This window comes from Schistocerca americana, chromosome 6 (assembly GCF_021461395.2).
Source record: "Schistocerca americana isolate TAMUIC-IGC-003095 chromosome 6, iqSchAmer2.1, whole genome shotgun sequence".
Classification (NCBI taxonomy): domain Eukaryota; kingdom Metazoa; phylum Arthropoda; class Insecta; order Orthoptera; family Acrididae; genus Schistocerca; species Schistocerca americana.
In genome coordinates this window covers 130,895,970-130,918,736 of record NC_060124.1, presented here as the reverse complement: position 1 = coordinate 130,918,736, position 22,767 = coordinate 130,895,970, and the positions used below count along the sequence as shown (strand labels likewise).

Below are 22,767 nucleotides of genomic sequence, written 5' to 3'. Positions count from 1 at the left end.
AATCAAGAGTAAATAGAGCAAACGTATAGTTGTGACGACCACGGCGGACAGAGCCATCACTCCAACGTCATCTCAGACGCCGTCGCAATCTGTTCCACCGCGCGACCGTGGCGCGAGGCGCGGACGGCGGAGGGAGTGCGCTGCGGGCGGAGGGTATTTAAACCGGCCGCCGCCGCGAGCGAACCCAGTTCCCTCTGAGCAGCCATAGCGTACGGATCTCCGTGCCGGCACGTTCACAGGAGCTCAGTCCGTCAGTTCACCTGATGATGGCGACATGTATGATCGCCGAAATATTGTGCCCATTGGACACTGTAGACCAGTTGTACACCCATGGATATTTTGATTATCAAATACGCCGGGAGAAACTCAAGAATCACAGTTACAACCTAAATTACTTGATTTTCACGAGAGCTCTGTCTCCGTACGTGTGGCCTTGTGCAGGGCTACCATCCATCGTCGTAAAGAGCGTCAAATTCCAAGACAGTCTTCATGAGAATACGCCAGGTAGCCTAATTTTCTTCGCCATTTAATTTTTCAACCTGTTGTTTTTCTTCAGTCATGATGTTTTGCCCTTATTTTCTGTTTACGCTTACAAAAACGTCGAATAACTTCGTAAACTGTTTGCAAAAAGTGTGATCGCGTTGCAGGCCATCAGCTTGAATTAGTCGATTCTGACACTATTAAACACGTCTCAATTATATATCAAATCAATGCTAATCGGTACCACGCTCCTGTGCTACCATGTTAGGATAAAAAATATATATCCAACCTCTAAATGATTATACAAAGATTTATTAAAGTGCACAGAACTTATTGTAAGATCAACAACAGAACAACTATATATTTTTTAAAACTTCACAGATCTCTAATACAAAGAACAAATACATCAAAGATGCTTGCACACATGTAACAGAAACAAATATGAGCCTGTACTATAATTTACAATCCTTTAACAGTGCTGAATGTACAATGAATGGGCTGCCACATGGTCTCAGCTGCTACTACGCTGAGGTCGTCGCCGCTTTCTTGAGACAACTGGTGATGAGATAGTGTTCAAAGAACTCACACCTTCATATGTGAAATCTCAAGCAGTCAGATTCCAAAATGGAGATGTTGTAATGTGTTGTCGCCATAGAGTACTTAAATCTATGGCATGAACAGTCAGATGCGCAGCACAAGTATTCTGTCCGAAAAATCTACTACAGCTCAAGTCACATGGTCCTGCGATGGTGCAATTTAGCCCATATAGCGCTTAGCGTATTTTGAGTGCTATTACTTCGCTGCTACAGACGAATCACCTTCAGAAGTAATGTGAAACTTTGTACATGCATTTTACATTCATCTTAAGAATTAGATACCAGGAACTGAAGTTTGCTTAAAGATGTGGTGAGCAATGGTTGGGGTTGGGTTGTTTGGGGAAAGAGACCAGACAGTGAGGACATCGGTCTCATCGGATTAGGGAAGGAAGTCGGCCGTGCCCTTTCAAAGGAACCATCCTGGCATTTACCTGGAGCGATTTAGGGAAATCACAGAAAACCTAAATCAGGATGGCCGGACGCGGGATTGAACCGTCGTCCTCCCGAATGCGAGTCCAGTGTCTAACCACTGTGCCACGTCGCTCGGTCCGATGAGCAATGGTATTGCGCTCTTTTGCAACAGTATCATAGCTCAGATTCCACTTCATTTAACTTTCTTTTGGTTATCGGATAAGAAATGAAAGAAGACAATATTTTTTAAGGTATTGTATTGCATTGATTCATATTGTCGAATTTGTTCTAATTAATTACGTTACAATGACACTGTATAGGAAACTATCTCATGTGGAAATACTTAGATACGCACAAGGGTTTGTTGTATACTGCGTGTGTGAAGCAAACATGCTTCTTCAGCAGCCAAATTGTCGCCTCAAGCAGCGAAATAGTCCTTTCAATCATGTGATAAATGCCTTCCAGAAAATATTATTTCTGATAATATTCATCTCCTACCTTCCAAACTTCACATACATATAAAGAAGATAATACAAATACATGTAATACTCAAGTTGCGATATTACCGCAAATTGTAGACAGGCGACGTTGCCCCAAAATTACGTGACTGGCCCGGTTTGATGTTGAGAACATGCGCAGTAGACCATGCTCACTTCTTAGATATACATACTCTATGGTTGGCGCCAAAGACTATCGTAGTGCAGTGCGGCGCGCTAAGTAAGAAGGCTGTGGTGATAGATGTTTTTTAAAAGTTGATGGCAGTAGGGAAATTTGACAACATATTTCAACATTATGACAGTTCATCCCAATGTTTCGAGAAACTGTTTTTTCAGCTGACCAATAGACACAAAACAAAATTAAATGGCAACACCTAACCTGTTCGGAGAAACTTCAGATTGGAGAAAAAGTATCCTGTCACAACTGCAAAACAGAAACAGACAAGAATGTCAGCCCTTTAATGACCTCATAGCCCTCCGTAAGTAATTCACTTTGGCTGCAAAAGTCATTCAATAAACTCACGGAGGGTTTTTATTCGTAATGGGTGAAGTGTAGCTAATGTTTACGATTTCCTAACCTATAAATCTTGATGTAACTGTGTAGCGGGAATATCCTGCTGCACATTACCATGTTTTATACAATTTTAATATATGTGGCTTTGTTTTTTAATGCTGCAACGATATTTATTCAGTGTGACTCACGAAACATCTGCGTTACCATAATGTGTTCCAACCTCATCGTGTTTTCGTATCACGCCAAAGTCACACAGCGATTTATAAGAGATTTAAGAAATTTTGTTAATAGTCATCGAAAAATATTTTGTGATGCAATTTGTGTTACTCGGTTTCAGATAATCGCCTTTTTGAAAGTGCGGCAGCATTACGAACTGAAAATCGTGAATTATTCGTTGAAAATGAGACCTTACGGCGACAATCCCTCGAAAGACTACCGAGAAATAGTTTGTCTGATGGAAAGCCCAATGACAGAGTGCAGGCCCTGGAACAAAAGCTACTCATGCAGCAAGAGGAACTTACAGAACTACACCGTCGAAAGGGGGAAAATGCGCAACAGATAATAGATCTAAACAAGAAACTCCAGGAGAAGGAAAAACAGCTCAATGCCTTAGAAATCAGGTACGGATTTGGTAGTGATTAATCGTATTTAAATTATTTTAAGTGGCGACCCCCCAATAATGGATGTTGGTGGCTTCGTTCCGTGACGCGTTGATGGTGTAGTATTTGACATCATGTGTGTGCAAACAGAAAAATGGGGGACAGTCTACCGATATGGAATGTCGGCTTTGCCCCATGAGGTAAAGATTCGAAGTGTGACTACATACATTTGCTTGATAGAAGACTGGCTGCTTCTTTCTCTCACCCCCCCTCCCCCCTTTTTTTTGTCAACTGTGACAGTATTCATAAAATTGCTTCTTGACTCTTGTCTACATTAGTAAAATAATGGATCATTGTGTTGAGTGTTGTCTCTGTTCATCAGTGCTTCATTTACTATTGTGCTGTACCACTTTTCCTGTTAAATCATTCCATGTTTTCTCATACCACACAAGGCTGCACAGTGGTAAAACACTGGACTCACTTTCAGTTGATTCAGATTTCTGTCTGGCCATCCAGATTTAGGTTTCCCATGGTTTCTTAAAGATGGCCTAAGGCAAATGTTTGGATTATTCCTTTGAAAAGGACATGATTAATTTCGTTGCCCGGCATTAACTGAGGTAATTTCCATAATGACATCGTCATTAATTGAATGTTGGGTCATAATTTTCCCCAAGTCTTGTGAAGAACAGTAAGCTGTGGGGAGTTAGAGGAATGTGTGGTATGATTGTCCGCTTTGACCAATGACATAGGCAACAAGTGGCAAACACTGTAGACAGTAAGATGACTATAATGTGATGTTACCGGCAATTTTTTTTCAAACAGACTAAGCTATAAATCAGTCTGTTACCACAACCAGCTTTCGTTTTTGATATCACATCCGTTGCCATTGCCAACTTTTTTAAACTGAACTACCACTGTCCTGTGTAGCCTAGGCCTCTGGCAAAGCTACAAATCAGTATGTTATCACAACCAGTTTTTATGTTTTCATATTCATTGTCTTCACCAGATAACAAAAAAACTGTGAATATGAATATGTGCACCAAAGGTGACATGACAGCGGCGACTATCATTGTCCTTGGCCAAAGCCTACTACTCAGTTGAACATTCCTCTTGACCTGCCAATGGTATATTTCTTCAAGTGCGATGTTGTATGTTTCATAGGTGGCATCTTTAGTATTTTTACTTGTATATTTCAGTCATGTGTTTCGTTTACAATATGTTGTTTGCTTGATGTGGATGGTGGCTTATATCATCTCCTTTACTACATCTCTTGGGGTTTAGTGGAAATAGTGAATGTATAGGGGAAGAGCATTGTTGTTCTGATATGACCAATGATGTTACTGTGAGCAGATTATTTTTTTTTTAATTGATGTTGTGCTGATGATAAACTGTAGCATAGGTTGATATTAGATTGTAAGATGATAAGTGGGGTTTGAAAGTGTTACTTACAAGAATATCCCCACCTAAGACCACCTAGTCCCATGAAGTGGTCAAAAGATGGTCAGCTTTTATTTTGCTGATATTTTTGTGTTACTGTCTGCACTGATTTGGGGTCGACAGAAGCGTCCGATCCCACGCGTCGGCTTTGACCCGTGACGTAAGGGTGTTGTCGTGTGTGACGTCATGACGGCGCGGAGTTTGGTTTGAGTGTGGCTGTCTCCAGTTCTGTCTTATCTTATTTTATTTACTTTTCTGATCTGTTCGTTCTATCTCGTGAGATATTATTATTATTATTTTTTTTTTTTTTTAAGACAAAAAACACTAATGAGCTACTGAAGCATCTTTATCTTCTATGGCTTGCAGGGGTTACGACCCCTGGGGAGGTGGGTGGGTATTCATGCATGGCTGTCTTCACTTACACGTTGTAGCTACGCAAGGCGTCTAAATTTGTTTATATTTAGTTTGCCCCCACCCAAAACACCCCATTTCCCGCGCTTGTCCCGTTAGTGTCATTAGGCTTCTTGTGGAAAGTGTGTGTGTTTGTTTTTGTTTCCGCCATATTTGTGACGTCATGGGTCAAAGCAGACGGGTGGGATCGGACGCTTCCGTATTTCCCTGATTTGTTGTTAGTTGAGGCTCGAATCTTTGTGATGATGATGATTTCATTACTTTGTTGGAGTGGTGCCATGCTGTTAACTAATCGTAGCCTTTCTTACTTTGTTGCCTCACATTTTGCTCTAAGTACTTAGAATTTATTTTGATATTACAGATGTAGGCTAGGCGTATTTCTGTCCACAGGTAATTATATTCTTTTTATTTGTTTATAATGAAGTTGTACATCATTTGTCAGAGCCGGAATAAACAGACAGATTATTCACTTTTTGGCTGGAGTGTGATGTTGGGACACCATCTCGATATCTTGACTGATCTTTAGTGTTTGCCATGGTCTTGGTTAGGGTGGATGGTGATAATTTGTAGTTGAGTTGGCAGAGCCTATGAATATGAATGCCAAATAAAGGTTGTGGCAAGAGATTGACATTTAGCGTAGCCGAGTTTTCTTTTCATACCATATTTAACACACTTGCCATTTTAAACACACACAAATTTAAAAAATCTATATCATATTATGTGCAAGTTGCAAGTTTCCAGTAAGTATTTTGATATATAATACAGAAATTGTGAACAATGGAGTGGAGTGGGGGGGGGGGGGACCTGTACCCACTTTCTGTACGGGTCAGATTTTGAAATACCAGTGGTCACAGGTGTCAGAGGGATGCCTTTTTTAGGATAGGGAAGGGGAAAGAAAACGAGATTTAAGAGAGGTTGGCACACACACTCAGTTTGAGAAGACAGATGAACAGGAGACAGATTTTAGCATGCGGCCTCCATTTAAACAATGTTTAACAGAAAGTAATCAGAAACTGCCAGTTCATCTTCGCCAAAGCAGTTATAACCTCATTAGTACACAGTGTCAGTTATCTTTATTACACTAGAACATTCCGGGACTCAGAAATACAGTAAATGAATTCATCTAACCAAATTGACATAATCTGCCAGTCTGAACATCAAGTGACCACTGGTATAGATATGTTAGACATTTCAGGATTTAAGCTGGCTTACTACTTGTGCAGAGCAGATATGGATGGAGGAGGAGTTGCCACATTTATTAAAAATTGCCATAAATTCAAGAACATTGACATTAATAAATTCTGTTTAGAGCATCATCTAGAAGCATGTGCAACAGAAGTAGAGTTCCATAACAGATCCTATATAATATTAACTATTTACAAAGCACCTGTAGGAAATTATAATCTATTCATAAATCATCTAGAAGCTCTTTTGGGTTATTTAACAGGAAGAAACAAAGAATTTTTGATTGCTGGTGACTTTAATACAGATTTTCTAATGCAATTACTCAAATTTAACAGAAGTCCGTGATAAAACCATGGCTTACACAAGGAATAAAGATTTCCTGTAAGACAAAAAGGAAAATGTATCTGTTGACCAAGAATAGCTCCAATGCTGATGATTTAGCTAAATACAAGGATTACTGTAAAATATTAAAAAAAGTAATTCAGGCATCTAAACAAATGCACTATGAGAAGAAGATAGCAATGTGAGGGAACAAAATAAAAACAATATGGGATATAGTGAAAGAGGAGACTGGTAGAACCAGAAAGGAACAGGGTAGGTGACACATTAGTAACTGATGGGCATAGTGTGGCAAATATATTTTGTAATTTATTTGTGTGAAACATGTAATTACATGCATAGCAATTGGTAGTACAATACAACAGTATCCAATCTAATATTACTTTATAATAGGAACTTAAGAATGTAGTCCAAATTATTTGACATAATAGTACTTTATATTTTAGTTTCTACAGTAGGCTATAGAAGCAGTCCTCAATGAGCCATGATTTTAGATGTTTTTTGAATATCTCTCCAGTAATTACCTTCAGTTAATTTGGCAGTGGATTGAAGTATTTTGCTCCATTAATATATGGATCCGAAATGAGAAATAATTTGGGTGAAGGTCACGGTTAAAGCAGGCTCAGACATGGTAGTTGGATGTCTCTACAGGCCCCCTGGCTCAGCAGCTGTTGTGGCTGAGCACCTGAAGGATAGTTTGGAAAATATTTAGAGTAGATTTCCCGACCATGTTATAGTTCTGGGTGGAGATTTTAATTTGCAAGATATAGACTGGGAGACTCAAACATTCATAACGGGTGGCAGGGACAGAGAATCCAGTAAAATTTTTTTAAGTGATTTATCTGAAAACTACCTTGAGCAGTTACACAGAGAACCGACTCATGGCGATAACATATTAGACCTTCTGGTGACAAACAGACCCGAACTATTTGAAACAGTTAACGCAGGACAGGGAATCAGCGATCATAAAGCAGTTACTGCATTGATGATTTCAGCTGTAAATAGAAATATTAAAAAAGGTAGGAAGATTTTCCTGTTTAGCAAAAGTGACAAAGCAGATTTCAGAGCACCTGATGGCTCAACACAAAAGTTTTGTTTTAACTACAGATAGTGTTGAGGATCAGTGGACAAAGTTCAAAACCATCGTACAATATGTGTTAGCTGAGTATGTGCCAAGCAAGATCGTAAGAGATGGGAAAGAGCCACCCTGGTACAACAACCGAGTTAGAAAACTGCTGCGGAAGCAAAGGGAACTTCACAGCAAACATAAAAATAGCCAAAGCCTTGCAGACAAACAAAAATCTCATGAAGGAAATGTAGTGTGAGGAGGGCTGTGCGAGAGGCGTTCAATGAATTCGAAAGTAAAGTTCTATGTACTGACTTGGCAGAAAATACTAAGAAATTTTGGTCTTATGTCAAAGCGGTAGGTGGATCAAAACAAAATGTCCAGACACTCTGTGACCAAAATGGTACTGAAACAGAGGATGACAGACTCAAGGCCGAATACTAAATGTCTTCTTCCAAAGCTGTTTCACAGAGGAAGACCGCACTGTAGTTCCTTCTCTAGATTGTCGTACAGATGACAAAATGGTAGATATCGAAATAGACGACAGAGGGATAGAGAAACAATTAAAATCGCTCAAAAGAGGAAAGGCCGCTGGACCTGATGGGATACCAGTTCGATTTTACACAGAGTACATGAAGGAACTTGCCCCCCTTCTTGCAGCGGTGTACCGTAGGTCTCTAGAAGAGCGTAGCGTTCCAAAGGATTGGAAAAGGGCACAGGTCATCCCCGTTTTCAAGAAGGGACGTCGAACAGATGTGCAGAACTATAGACCTATATCTCTAACGTCTATCAGTTGTAGAATTTTGGAACACATATTATGTTCGAGTGTAATGACTTTTCTGGAGTCTAGAAGTCTACTCTGTAGGAATCAGCATGGGTTTCGAAAAAGACGGTCTTGTGAAACCCAGCTCGCGCTATTCGTCCACAAGAATCAGAGGGCCATAGACATGGGTTCACAGGTAGAGGCCATGTTTCTTGACTTCCGCAAGGCGTTCGATACAGTTCCCCACAGTCGTTTAATGCACAAAGTAAGAGCGTATGGACTATCAGACCAATTGTGTGATTGAATTGAAGAGTTCCTAGACAACAGAACGCCGCATGTCATTCTCAAGGGCGAGAAGTCTTCCAGAGTAAGATTGATTTCAGGTGTGCCGCAGGGGAGTGTCGTGGGACCGTTGCTATTAACAACATACATAAATGACCTTGCAGATGACATTGGAAGTTCACTGAGGCTTTTTGCTGATGATGCTGTGGTATATTGAGATGTTGTAACAATGGAAAATTGTACTGAAATGCTGGAGGATCTGCAACGAATTGACGCATGGTGCAGGGAATGGCAATTGAATCTCAATGTAGACAAGTGTAATGTGCTGCGAATACATAGAAAGAAAGATCCCTTATCATTTAGCTACAATATAGCAGGTCAGCAACTGGAAGCAGTTAATTCCATAAATTATCTGGGGGTACGCATTAGGAGTGATTTAAAATGGATTGATCATATAAAGTTGATCATTGGTAAAGCAGATGCCAGACTAAGATTCATTGGAAGAATCCTAAGGAAATACAATCGGAAAACAAAGGAAGTAGGTTACAGTACACTTGTACGCCCACTGCTTGAATACTGCTCAGCCGTGTGGGATCCGTACCATATAGGGTTGATAGGAGAGAGAGAGAGAGAGAGAGAGAGAGAGAGAGAGAGAGAGAGGAGAACCAACGGAGAGCAGCGCGCTTCGTTACAGGATCATTTAGTAATCGCGAAAGTGTTACGGAGCTGATGGATAAACTCCAGTGGAAGACTCTGCAGGAGAGATGCTCAGTAGCTCGGTACGGGCTTTTGTTGAAGTTTCGAGAACATACCTGCACCGAGGAGTCAAGCAGTATATTGCTCCCTCCTACGTATATCTTGCGAAGAGACCATGAGGATAAAATCAGAGAGGTTAGAGCCCACACAGAGGCATACCGACAATCCTTCTTTCCAAGAACAATACGAGACTGGAATAGAAGGGAGAACCGATAGAGGTACTCAAGGTACCCTCCACCACACACCGTCAGGTGGCTTGTGGAGTATGGATGTAGATGAAGATGTAGACTGTTTGCATTTTTTTTCAGTCTTCTGTGTATCATATGGTAATTTTGTACTTGTCTAGTATTGTGATCATGAATTTCTGAATTAAGACAGGTATATATCTAAAATCTACAGTTAGTACTATTGTTTCAAACATATACATCGAATAGATAGTCAGAATTTTAAATTCCATAAACAATTCCTTACATGATGTTCGAGCATCTTTTTTTGCCTAATATTCTTAAAGCTCTTTTCTGGAGTTTAAATACTCGGTGTACATGAGTTTTGGAAGCCCCGCCCCACAGTGCAAGACCATATGCTAGAAATAGATGTATTAAACCAAAACACATCATCCTCATTGTTTGGGTATTGAAATACGGAGCTATTCTTCTTAAAACATACAGGCTGGATGATAGCCTTGCACATACGTTGTCAATTTGTTGTGTCCGTAGTAGTTTCCTATCTATGCATATACCTAGGAATTTACACTCACTGCAGATTTTCCCTATGATATTGCTATCTTGAGAATCAATACAAGTTTGCAAATCACCAACATTGAAGGGGATTATATTTTTTTTTTTGTAAGTTGACTTTTAGATTGTCATTTTCAATCTTTTCCTTTGCAATGTCTATAAATTTTTTTACCTCTATGCCGAGAGTAAGAATATCATTTCCCCAACAAAGGCCTGAAGTGTCATCTGCATACATTGTAATGAAGGTATCATTTTTAACTATCTTTGACGTAACATATAAAGAGGAAGGGACCAATTATCGATCCCTGAGGCACACCAAATTTAATACTCCTGACCCTTGATGTACAACTTTTTAATGTTTCTCCTCTATTGTATGAGATTGAGGTACACTGTCTTCTGTTTTTTAAATATGATGTGATGAGGTGCAATAATTTTCCACTTATGCCATCTCTGGCCAGTTTTGACAGAAGTACCCTATGATCAACCCTATCAAAAGCCTTTGATAGGTCTAGGAAAACTCCAGCTACTTGCATGCCTTCATCAATTTTGTCAAGAGCTTTCAGCATAAATTGAAGTGTTGCAGTCATGGTGCTGCGACCACTTCTGAAACTGTGCTGAAAATCTCCCAGGATGATGTGCTTATTATAATGCTCTAACATATATTTCAGAATTATTTTTTCAATTAACTTGCTAAAAATGGAAGTTAAGGTGAGTGGTCTGTAATACTAGTACTATATATCCGTTACTGATAGAATGGGATTGTCAGGATCAGTAAATAATGCCCTTGAATATCTGAAACTAGCCTTTACAAATCGCTTCAGGTTCATGAATATGTCACTCACTTCACCAAAAGAAATAACTTCCATAATAAAATCTTTAAAAACAAAGCATTCTAGTGGTTACGATGAAATATCAACAAAGTTAATTAAGGCATTTTCTTGTGAGTTTAGTACAATTCTAAGTTACTTGTGTAACCAGTCAATTATAACTGGGACATTTCCTGACTTGCTAAAATATGCAGATGTTAAGCCTCTATTCAAGATAGGGGATAAAGAGATACCATCAAACTACAGACCGATTTCACTTTTGCCAGCATTCTCAAAAATTTTAGAAAAAGTAATGTACAGGCAGCTTTTCAACCATCTGACCACAAACAAAATATTATCAAGAACACAGTTTGGATTTCTGAAGGATTCTGATATCGAGAAGGCTATTTACACTTACAGTGAAAATGTACTTAATTCATTAAATAACAAATTACAAGCAGTAGGTATTTTCTGTGGTATGTCAAAGGCATTTGATTGCGTGAACCACAACATCCTTTTAAATAAATTAGAATTCTATGGTGTCATGGGCAGTGCTGCAAAATGGTTCAAGTCATACCTCACTAAAAGGAAACAAAGGGTGTCAGTGCAAGGGACTAGTGAATTAAGTCATCAGTCATCATCAGAATGGGAAGAAATTACATGTGGTGTCCCACAAGGATCCATCTTAGGGCCATTGCTTTTTCTTGTGTACATTAATGATCTCTCATCAGTTACACTGCCAGAAGCAGAGTTCGTTTTGTTTGCAGATGACACAAGTATTGCAATAAATAGTATGTCGAGTGTAGTTCTAGAAAGATCTGCCAATGATATTTCCATGGATATTAATAAATGGTTTAAAGCCAACTCACTGACATTGAACTTCGAAAAGACTCACTATATGCAATTGAGAACCTGTAAGAGGTTTCCACCCAGCATATGCATAAAGTATGAAGAAGAGCAGATAGAAGAGGTTGACAGTCTTAAATTCCTGGGATTACAACTTGATAATAAATTCAGTTGGGAGGAGCACACCACAGAACTGCAGAAGTGCCTTAACAAATCTGTGTTTGCAATTCGAGTGTTAGCAGACATAGGCGACATAAAAATGAAAAAGCTTGTATACTTTGCCTACTTTCATTGAATAATGTCATATGGTATAATATTTTGGGGTAACTCTTCAAGTCAAACAAAAGTTTTCAGGGCCCAAAAGCGTGTAATACGTATTATTTGTGAAGTAAATTCATGGACGTCCTGTAGAAACCTCTTCAAAGAACTGGGTATACTAACTACTGCCTCTCAGTATATTTACTCCTTAATGAAATTTGTCCTAAATAATATATCTCTTTTTTCCAACAAACAGCTCAGTTCTTACATACAATACCAGGAACAAAAATGATCTGCACAAGGATTTAAAAGCACTTACTTTAGTTCAAAAAGGGGTCCACTACTCAGGAACACTCATCTTCAATAATTTGCCAGCAAACATAAAAAAAATTTGGTTACAAATAAAGATCAGTTTAAAAGGAGCCTGAAAGCCTTACCAGTGGCCAACTCCTTCTACTCCATTGACGAATTTTTAAATAGAAACAAATGATGTATTGTATGTATTCATACTGTTAGTATTGTTATTTTAGCTTAAAAAAAAAAAATTGACATGTTCCACATCTATGAGGATCTCCTCAGCACGGATCTATGGGACGGAAAACTAATCTAATCATCCATTATATTTCCCAGATCTGTGTGTCCAATTGATGACATAAATTAAGACGCCAACATTTTCTTATTTCATGCCCTTTGTCATTTCATGCAATTTCAGTTGAGCATACAGAGGACAACCAAATTTTGTATGTAAATGTCAGGTTACTCAGGTTTTTACAAAAATTGTTTAAGCATCTGTCATGTGAGGCTTGTTCTTAAGGAGAACATGCATATTTTTCATGTAGAAAAATAAGGTGGTTAAATGATATTAGGTAAATGCAGGTACATTGCAGGTAAGAGCCTAAAATTAGTCTTTTATTAGCGGGAATGATGCCCGCATATTAGGGAACAGAAAGTAAGCTGAAACTAGAAGGGAGCAGGAGTGAAATCTTAAATTCTGATGGAAATATGAACTGTTCGTAAAAAGTTTTGCTCTACATGCATATCTGTGAATGTTTGTGGACTTGGGTTCCAGGTAAGGGGAGAATGAAGGACTAGGTATGGTCAAAATTGCCGTACTTTCCATGGTAAGTTGTTCACATATTGGGCGAGATGTTGCTGCTATAGCCTGTGTCATTTTTTGATGGGTGCTCTCCCAAGGTCATCCACTGAATGATAAGGTTTCTTGCCACAATATATTACAAGTTTCAATTTGTCCTAAACATGCTCGATTGGATTCTCTTAGCAGGTACTGCAGGTCATCTATTTGGTTGATTCTTACCTTCTGCAGAAAGGTGTTTAGAATTGTCATTAATAATGGATAGCTAGAGGCCAAATTTGTGTGCAGACATTCGTGTATTTTCTGAGTTGACAAAGCCACCCAGTTGCCACCATAAAGTGTGATGTGTTGAATTCTCCTTGGGGTACGTATGACTCACAATTTATGGGTAGTGGTTATCAGCCAGTGGTTTTGATCACTGACGAGCACTATGAAGTAGATCTTCAAAGTATTGTTTTGCAAAATATCAGTTAAATGTTTGAATGTCAGTGTGCTGTATCCCATTTAGGCAGACAGCTTCCTGTACTGACAGCTTGTCTTGCCATAAAGTGACAGTGTGTACATGCTTAAGCTTGAAATGACCCTTTGAGGCTGGTTGACAAACTGAGTGACAGACTAAAGCTAGTGAATTGTCCTGGGTCACAATTAGACACGTGGTGCACTATAAGGAGTGATTGGCCAACTTAAACACACTGCACTATATTCTGACTACTTATTGCTCCTTGGCACTATATTTTGATGTTGTTATCATTCATTTTTCTGAAAACTTCTCAGAACAGTCAGAGAATCAGTGAATGAGGGCATGGGCTTTGATTTCTTGGTGACTAACAGACCATAAATTTTTCGTTCAGTTTGTGTGAAGTAAAAGTAAAAATGTCCTCAACTAGATGGTTGGTTTGAATACCACAGTGCTTTACTAGACGTTGTCGTCCTGTGGGTGGTATCCCCTTGTATTTGTCATGCCTTTGAATTGACCTACTGGCACAGTTACAAGAGACCTACTGCTTAACTTCAGTTCTGAACTATGATATTTCCTTATTGGTCACCGTGGACGAGATGTCCTAGCACACCACAATCTCCCTTGCCACGGCTGCAGGGCCGTTCCAAACATCCTCGTGATTCCAAACCCACCATGTCTTTGCTAACCCTCCTAGCCAACCACATCCTGACTCAAAATTATTTCTTTTCTGAAGGCCAAATCTATAAAGAAATCCTTCATACTGCCGTGGGAACTCTCATGGCACATCCTATGCCAACTTATAAACAAACTATCTGGAGTAATCCTTCCTGTCGAGTCACCACTAAAACTACTTGTCTGGTTCGAGTTCAGATTATGAAAATATCATGGCCGAAAAAATCTTTGCCCTTTCGTCCATAACCTCAACACCTGTTCCTAAATCCACTTCACCTGGTTATTCTCAGCTCAACAAGACACCATTCTAGAAGTCAATTTGTACCTCTGAGATAGTGCCATAAATACTTCTGTTCACATCAAGCTCACTAACCACCAAAAGTACCTCCATGTTGACAGCTGTCACCTGTTACATGTCAGAAAGTATCTTCCTTACAACCTCACCACATGTGGATGCTGCATTTCCATTGGAAAGCAGGAGTTGTCAAAACATATTGCTAACCTTAATAGAGCCTTTACCCACCTCATCTTTGAATAGATCTCCCGTGCCATTTTTTCCTCGGACATCAGTAAACCGGCGAACCAGACATTGACCAGCACTTCTCTGATCATCCAGTATCACCCTGGCTTTGAAAAACTCAACCACATCCTTCACCATGGTTTCAACTATCTCTCATTGAACCCTGATACAAGGGATATCCCACCCACATCACCCAAGGTAATGTTTTGTAACACACCCAACCTACAGGATATCATTGTCCATCCCTATTGTACTGCTGCTCCCAATCCTGCACCATGTGGCTTATTTCCTTGTGGTCGGCCCAGATGCGAGACCTGTCCCGTACACCCACTCACCACCTCCTACCGCAGTCCAGTCAAAGGCATCACCTATTCTGTAGAAGGAGGGGCCACATGTGAAAACAGCCATGTTATATATCAAACACTGTAAAGTCCTTGTTGGAATATCAACAATATTATGAAAAGGTCAAATTGCTACTCACCAGAAAGATGACATGTTGAGTTGCAGACAGGCACGATGAAAAGACTGTTACCTATAATCTTTCAGCCAAAGCCTTCTTCAGAAAAGAGAAAAACACACACACACACACACACACACACACACACACACACACACACACACACATACTTCACCCCACAGTAGTTACCTCTGGCCAGACTGGCTATGCTGGAATTATTGCACAGCATTCTTTATGGACATGAGAAATAACAAACTTCGTGTTACTTTAAACTAAACAGTTGGAAGTTCTCTTTCCAGCATATCCTATATTCTTGCAATCCCTCAGGTCTAAGTCTCCACTAACTTCATTTCCCACTACATTACCTTACCTTTCCCCTTCTCTCTTCCACAAACACCACTCTTTCCATGTCCAGATCGTGTATATTGCCTTCCTTGGACACACTTCCTCCTCTTCCTCTACCCCCAGCATGCAGGTTCTCTCTCTCTCTCTCTCTCTCTCTCTCTCTCTCTCTCTCTGTGTGTGTGTGTGTGTGTGTGTGTGTGTGTGTGTGTGTGTGTGTGTGTGTTTTCTACCCTTCCTCTCAGCTTTTCCCTCCCTCCTCCCTCTCCATCACTCTATATATCTTACGTGCTCTACTCTCTGAAATTCTTTTGTCTTTGGGCAGCCAGTGAGACCTGCCTCACTCTATCTCACTACCTTGCCTTGTGCATCTTTCCCTACCCCTCCTAACTTCCATTAGTGCAGGCAACAGCTTTCAGTAATCAATCATTAGTCTCCCCATGGGAATGTTAATTTGGGTGTTTGTTTGTGTTCTTTTACTAGGAAAAGAGAAAGAGCTTGAAAGCTAGTGTGAACACTGCTTTTTGTTGCATGTTTCTGTGCTCCAAATATCACTCCACTGTAAGCGAGTTATTGCCTTTCCATTGTGTTATGTATGATATTTTTTTACATTTACAAATCATTGTTGGAGGTGAAAAAGCCATAAATGACAACAAAGATACTAGAAACTCCAGGTTGGAATATCAACAATATTAGGAAAAGAATAGATTGCTACTCACAGCAACGATAACCTGTTGCGTTGCATGCAGGCACAATGAAAAGACTTGTGTACCTTATAGCGTTTGGCCAAAGCTTTCTTCGGCAAAGAAAACACACATTGTCACATTTCAGTCGGAGCTGCCAGTGGTAGCGGTCATGTATGTATGAGGTATACCAGCTTGTGAGACTGTGTGTGTGTTTTTTTGCTGAAGAAGGCTTTGGCTGTAAGCTATAATGTGTAAGTGTTTTTGTTGTGGCTGCCTGCAGTTCAACAGGTCATCTCTACAGTGAGTAGAATCTACCCTTTTCCTGACATTATTAATAAAAATAATAGGACTGAAAGTAGTTTGAACCCCAGACGTAGAACTCATAGCCTGGTACTTACCCACTGAACTACTAAAACACACTTGTAAAGGAGACAATCTGTATCCTTAAGGCATCAATGACTGCACGTATTGACTTTGAAAGGCCACAGCCAATTTCCTTCCCTACCCTTTCCCAGTTTGAGCTTTTTTAGATTAGATTAGATGAGATGAGATTTACTTTAATTCCAATTGATCCGTAGTCAGGTGGTCTTCCAGGATGTAGAACATTTATTTATAAGGCAATAAATATGTAATACAACTACTAAATACTTATTTACAATAAACACATTACTGCACTGAACTGGTGCAGAAGTTAGATTGTCTTAAACTGAATTTCATTGGTTTTTAAGCTTTTTATGGCTGCTGGCAAGTTATTGAAAATGTGTGTTCCTGAATAATGCGCACCTCTTTGTACAAGACTAAGTGACTTTAAATCCTTGTGAAGATTATTCTTATTTCTAGTATTGATTCCATGAATTGAGCTGTTGGTTTGATAAAGTAATATATTTTTAATGACAAATTTCATTAAGGAATAAATATATTGGGAAGCAGTAGTTAGTATCTGTAGTTCCCTAAACAGGCTTCTGCAGGATGTTCTTGAGTTCACACCACATATAACTCTTACTGCACGTTTTTGTGCCCAGAAAACTTAGCTTGGCTTGACTAATTGCCCCAAAAAATAATCCCATGTGACATTATGGAATGAAAGTAAGCATAGTATGCCAGCTTTTTCATTTTTATATCCCCTGTATCTGACACAATTCGCATTGCAAATAGAGATTTGTTAAGACGCTTCAGCAGTTCTGTGGTGTGCTCCTCCCAGTTGAATTTATTATCAAGCTGTAATCCCAAGAATTTAACACTGTCTACTTCTTCTATCTGTTTGTCATCGTATGTTAGGCATATACTCATGGGACACCCCTTACAAGTTCTGAACTGCATGTAGTGTGTTTTTTCAAAGTTTAGTGACAAAGAATTGGCTAGGAACCAGTGATTAATGTCCACAAATATTTTATTAGCTGACATTTCTAAGACTACACTTGATTTGCTATTTATCGCAATGTTTGTATCATCGGCAAACAAAACAAACTTGGCTTCTGGTAATGTTACTAACGAAAGGTCATAGGAAAAAGTAAGGGCCCTAAAATGGAACCTTGTGGGACCCCACATGTAATTAGTTCCCAGTTGGATGATGCTCGATACATGTCTTTCCTAATAACAACCTTTGTTTCCTGCCGGAGATATAAGATTTGAACCATTTTGCAGCATTTCCTGTTACACTATAATATTCCAATTTACTTAAAAGGATAGTGTGATTTACACAGTCAAATGCCTTTGACAGATCACAAAATATACCAGTTGCCTGCAATTTTTTGTCTAATGGATTAAGCACATTTTCACTGTAAGTGTAGATAGCCTTCTCAATATCAGAACCCTTTAGAAATCCAAACTGTGACTTTGGCAGTATGTTATTTGAGATAAGATGGTTATAAAGATGATTGTACATTACTTTTTCTAAAATTTTTGAGAATGCTGGCAAAAGTGAAATTGGACGGAAATTTGATGCTATATCTTTATCTCCCTTCTTAAACAGTGGCTTAACTTCAACACATTTCAACCATTCAGAAAATATTCCACTGATAAATGACTGGTTACACCGATAGCTTAATATGTTACTTAACTCAGAATCACATTATTTAATTAACTTTGTTGATATTTCATCATACCCACTAGATGTTTTTGATTTCAAAGATTTTATGATGAATATTATTTCTGCTGGGGTAGTGAGGGTCAAATTCATATTATGGAAGTTACTTGAAATGTCTGGTCTGAGGTATTCCATAGCAGCATCTACAGAACCTGACAACCCCATCTTGTTAGTAACAGTTATAAAATGTTTGTTAAAAAGTTCTGCAACACTATACACGTCTGTCACCAATGTATCATTTACTCTTAATGCTGTTTGTCCCTGTTCATGTCTGGTTCTACTGGTCTCCTTCACTATATCCCATATAGTCTTTATTATGTTATCTGATATGACTATCTTTTCCTTGTAATATATTTGCTTTGATGTCCATATTACAGTCTTTAATATTTTGCAGTATTTCTTGCAATGTGCTATAGCATCATCATCGGAACTGTTTCGGATTGACAGACACAGTTTTCTTTTTGTTTTACAAGATACCCCTATTCCTTGAGTAATCCATGGCTTCTTTGTAGACTTTGCTCTAACCTTGGTAAGTTTTGGGGGAAAACAGTGTTTGAATAAGGTAAGCACTTTATTAGCAAAAGTGTTATATTTTTTATTCATGCCATGAGCACTGTAAACATCAGTCCAGTGAATGTCTCTGAGGAGTGTCCTAAAATAATCAATTTTTGGCTTATTGATTACCCTCTTGAGCTCAGATTTAACAGATTTTATATCCTGTTCAGTATTAATATTTAACAGAAGGAACTGCATGTCATGGTCTGAGAGGCCATTGACTATTGGTTTTGTAATTTTGTTCATTGGACTTTTCTATAAAGATATTATCAATGGCTGTTTGTGAGCAATTGGCTACCCTAGTGGGGAACTTTGCAGTTGGAATTAAGTTGAATAATAGTATTACTAACTCAAATAGGTTCTTATTGGGAGAGTCTTTAAGGAAATCTACATTGAAATCACCAGCAACCACTATTTCTTCGTTTTTGGTTGTTAAATGGGCCAGTACAGCTTCAAGGTGGTTTACAAACAGATTAAAGTTACCTGCAGGTGCTCGATATACACTTCAATTATGAAGGATTTTTTGTGAAATTCTACTTCTGTTGCACATGCTTCCATATGCTGTTCTAGGCAAAATTTATGAATGTCTATGTTCTTAAATTTATGATAGTTCCTGATGAATGTGGCAACTCCTCCTTTCTCCATTTCTGATCTACAAAAGTGAGATGCTAACCTAAACCCTGTAACACTTAAAAGTTCTATTACAGTGGTCACATGATGTTCAGAGAGGCAGATTATGTCAGCTGGGTTTGAAGACTCTTAATTCATCTATGCATCTGTCCTTCAGTGGACCATAGAATGACCATCCTCACCAAAATAAATTTAAGAAAAAGACTTCAGCATCACAAATTTTATTTCTCAGTCCTCGAATATTTTGATGCAATAAAGATAGCTGACATTTCACATTGACTGAGTTAAAATTGGGTAGAGTTAAAATATCTGCTGACTGTTGAAAATTCTTAACCAATAGCTGTTCATGCTGATGTAATAAACTAGAATTATGTTTCTTTGGCTTCTTTCTCAAACTGAATGTTTGTCTCAGTCCTAACCTCTCTTAAAATTTGGTTTCTTTCTGTCCTCGCTACCCTAAAAAAGGGTCTTTTCTGAACCCTATAATCACTGGTATTTTATCACTCATGACAGTGCCTCCCCCCTTTAACTTTCCTGCTATTTTCCCAGCCAGTTTACCCTTCCCCTTCCTGCTGAGGTGAAGGCCATGCCTAGTATAATCCCACCTACTGAGAGAATCAATGTGTGCACTGAACTTGTCATTGAAATGCCATTAACCATAATCTTCCTTCCTTGTTTCATACACACAGATGACTGTGATACTGAAGTCTTTTTCTTGAATTTATTTTGATGAGGATGGTCATTCTATGGTCCACTGAAGCACAGATGCATATAAATATAGGGATACATTGTTGAAGTCAGTCTGTTATGTTATGGAACATATTGTGTGCTGACACATTGTGACCTTTTTGGAGAAAGAAAATCCTCTCTGTAGGAATGTGCTTGGAATCCACTAACAGTAGTGTTGTTAACTCAGCTGGATTGACTCTCTCAGTTCTTGTTTTAGCTGACAAGGTGTGTGGTATAGACCCTGATGTTTAAAATTTTGTGTATTATCTGGGCTTTAGTGTAAGCTTTGTAACTGCAATGTTGACTGTGTTACAGAACTGTTGGCTCATCCATTTCTAGTCTCTTGACATCATCATAATTTTTTTCATCTAGATTAATGTTTTGTACCTTAACTTGAAAGGGTATTCAGTATAGTTCTGCACTGTCACCTACAGATTAAAATATAAGCATAAAGGATATTGATCCAGATTTGTGTCTGGATTCATGTGTCATCAAGGGGGAGTCTATATTTTCAGGTGTATAAGTAAATTTCAAGTGTCTGCATGTGAGTGTTACTGTGTTGTTACTGTTCAGTATATTTTAATGACCTGATGGATAGTGTCAGTAGCTCTTCTGAATCTGTTCACAGATGGTGTATATAAGAAACACACAATACTAGAAAATTGTAGCAATTTGCAGGAAGTCCTATAGAGAATAGATGTGTGGCGTAGCAACTAACAGTTAAACCTCAGTACAAACAAATGTCAAGCATTACACGTAACTAGACAGAAAGGCTCACTGTTGTTTGACTGTATAATGTTCCTTGTAGAATTGGTAGATGACAGACTAAAATAGTTTGGTAGAATGCTAAGGTGGTGTGTCTCACATTGAAAGATGTAGCTTACGAAACCCATGTTTTAATAATTATCCAATATTGTTTGTCAGTCTGGGCACACTTATTGGGAAGAATTGATAGAGGAGGTAGATAAGTTCCTAAGAAGAACAGCAAATCTCATCATAGGTTTTAAGTAAGTAATGGAAAGCCCTGAAACTTCATGGCAGATTAAAATGATGTGCTGGACTAAGACTCGAACTTGGGATCTATGACTTTTGCAGGCAAATGCTCTTCCAACTGCAACCATGCCTCAGATTGTGGCTTAGCCATGTCTCTGCAATAGCCTTTCTTCCAAGAGTGATAGTCCTGCAAGTTTCAAAGGAGAATGTATGTGAAGTTTGGAAGGTACGAGATGAATATTGTCAGAAATAAAGTTTCAAGCATGGTTCGTGAATCATAACTTGCATAGCTCACTTGGTAGAGCACTTGCCTTCGAAAGTCATAGGTCCTAAGTTTGAGTCTTCATCTGGCACACAGTTTCAATCTGCCAGGAAGTTTTATATCAGCACGCACTCTACTGCAGAGTGAGAATCCATTCTGGAATGGAAAGCCCTGGTTGGAATCTGAATAATGGAAGGAGGAAAGGTTAGAAATTCCCAATAAAGTTGAGGCAGACCCATGAAAACATTTAAAACATTGCTAAGCTTTCTGACAGTGTGTCCCTTCAGAGCTAAGTGGTACAGAATACACCTATACTTCCGTGGCTGCGTTATCCCAGCAGTCTACTTTTATTGCTTCATGGAGAGAAATAGGAATGCTAATGATGTCCTGGAGTGATAAGTATGGCTAAGCATTTTAGGAGAGTACTTAAGATAAAAATGGAAGGCTAATGCTAAAAGAAAAAGTGATATAAACACATGAAATATGTGCAGAAAACAGAAAAATAATTAAGTGAGCTAGCTGTTAAGGGATGTGTGGAGAACAGTTGGAGGGTTCGGGGGGGGGGGGGGGGGAATTCGCTTTTTCACTTTGGGCTGAAGGATGGTTCCATGGTGTGAGAATATTTATTTGTGTGTCAGTGATCACTGCTCACAGGAAAAGTGGTGGTCGACACATATTACATGAAATAATGACAGGAACAATGTATGGAGGAGGAGTGGCTAGATTATGGTCTGTGAGATGAGTGATTGGTATTGACAGTTCACCCAAACAGATGGCAGTATTGCTGGACATGGCTTAGGGCACCCTGTACCCATTTGCTGCTACTCATGTTCTCTAATGCTAAAATCAAAAACCTGAACAATATGGATGTTCTATTTATGTACATTAATTATTTACACTTACTGCTTGTAATATACAAACTTAAAAAATTGAAGAGAGTTATTTAGTTTCTAATATGCTGAAATTTATTTGTTATAATTCACAATAGGACTACAAACTTTTTCACAATATCATTGAACATTCATAGTTTTTGTTTTCATTGTTAAATATTTACATTATTAACTAGTCCTGCAATGGGCAACAAAACATAATTTTTCAGTATATATAGCACATCATTTAATCACAAAGTAATATTAACCTGAAATCTGGCAGTCATAGAGGTAGGTGGATAATGAACATTACGTCGAAGTAGTAGTGCCACAAAGTCCGACAAAACTGTACTAGTACTTACTTTACTCTCTGTGTCCAGTCAGTAACATCTAAAGTCTCTTCCTCCAGAACTATGCAGCTTTAATGGAC

General features: G+C 38.8%; 1 protein-coding gene across 1 annotated transcript in view; it reads left to right on the top strand.

The window, feature by feature from the left end:
- Positions 1-2,183: 2,183 nt before the first annotated feature.
- Positions 2,184-22,767, top strand: part of LOC124619367 (autophagy-related protein 16-like) — a 95,925-nt gene continuing 75,341 nt past the window's right edge. The window contains exons 1-2 of the mRNA XM_047145691.1: positions 2,184-2,463; positions 2,836-3,118. Of these exons, the coding sequence (XP_047001647.1) occupies positions 2,349-2,463; positions 2,836-3,118 (398 nt within the window). The 5' untranslated portion in view covers positions 2,184-2,348. The remainder of the gene's footprint in view (positions 2,464-2,835; positions 3,119-22,767) is intronic.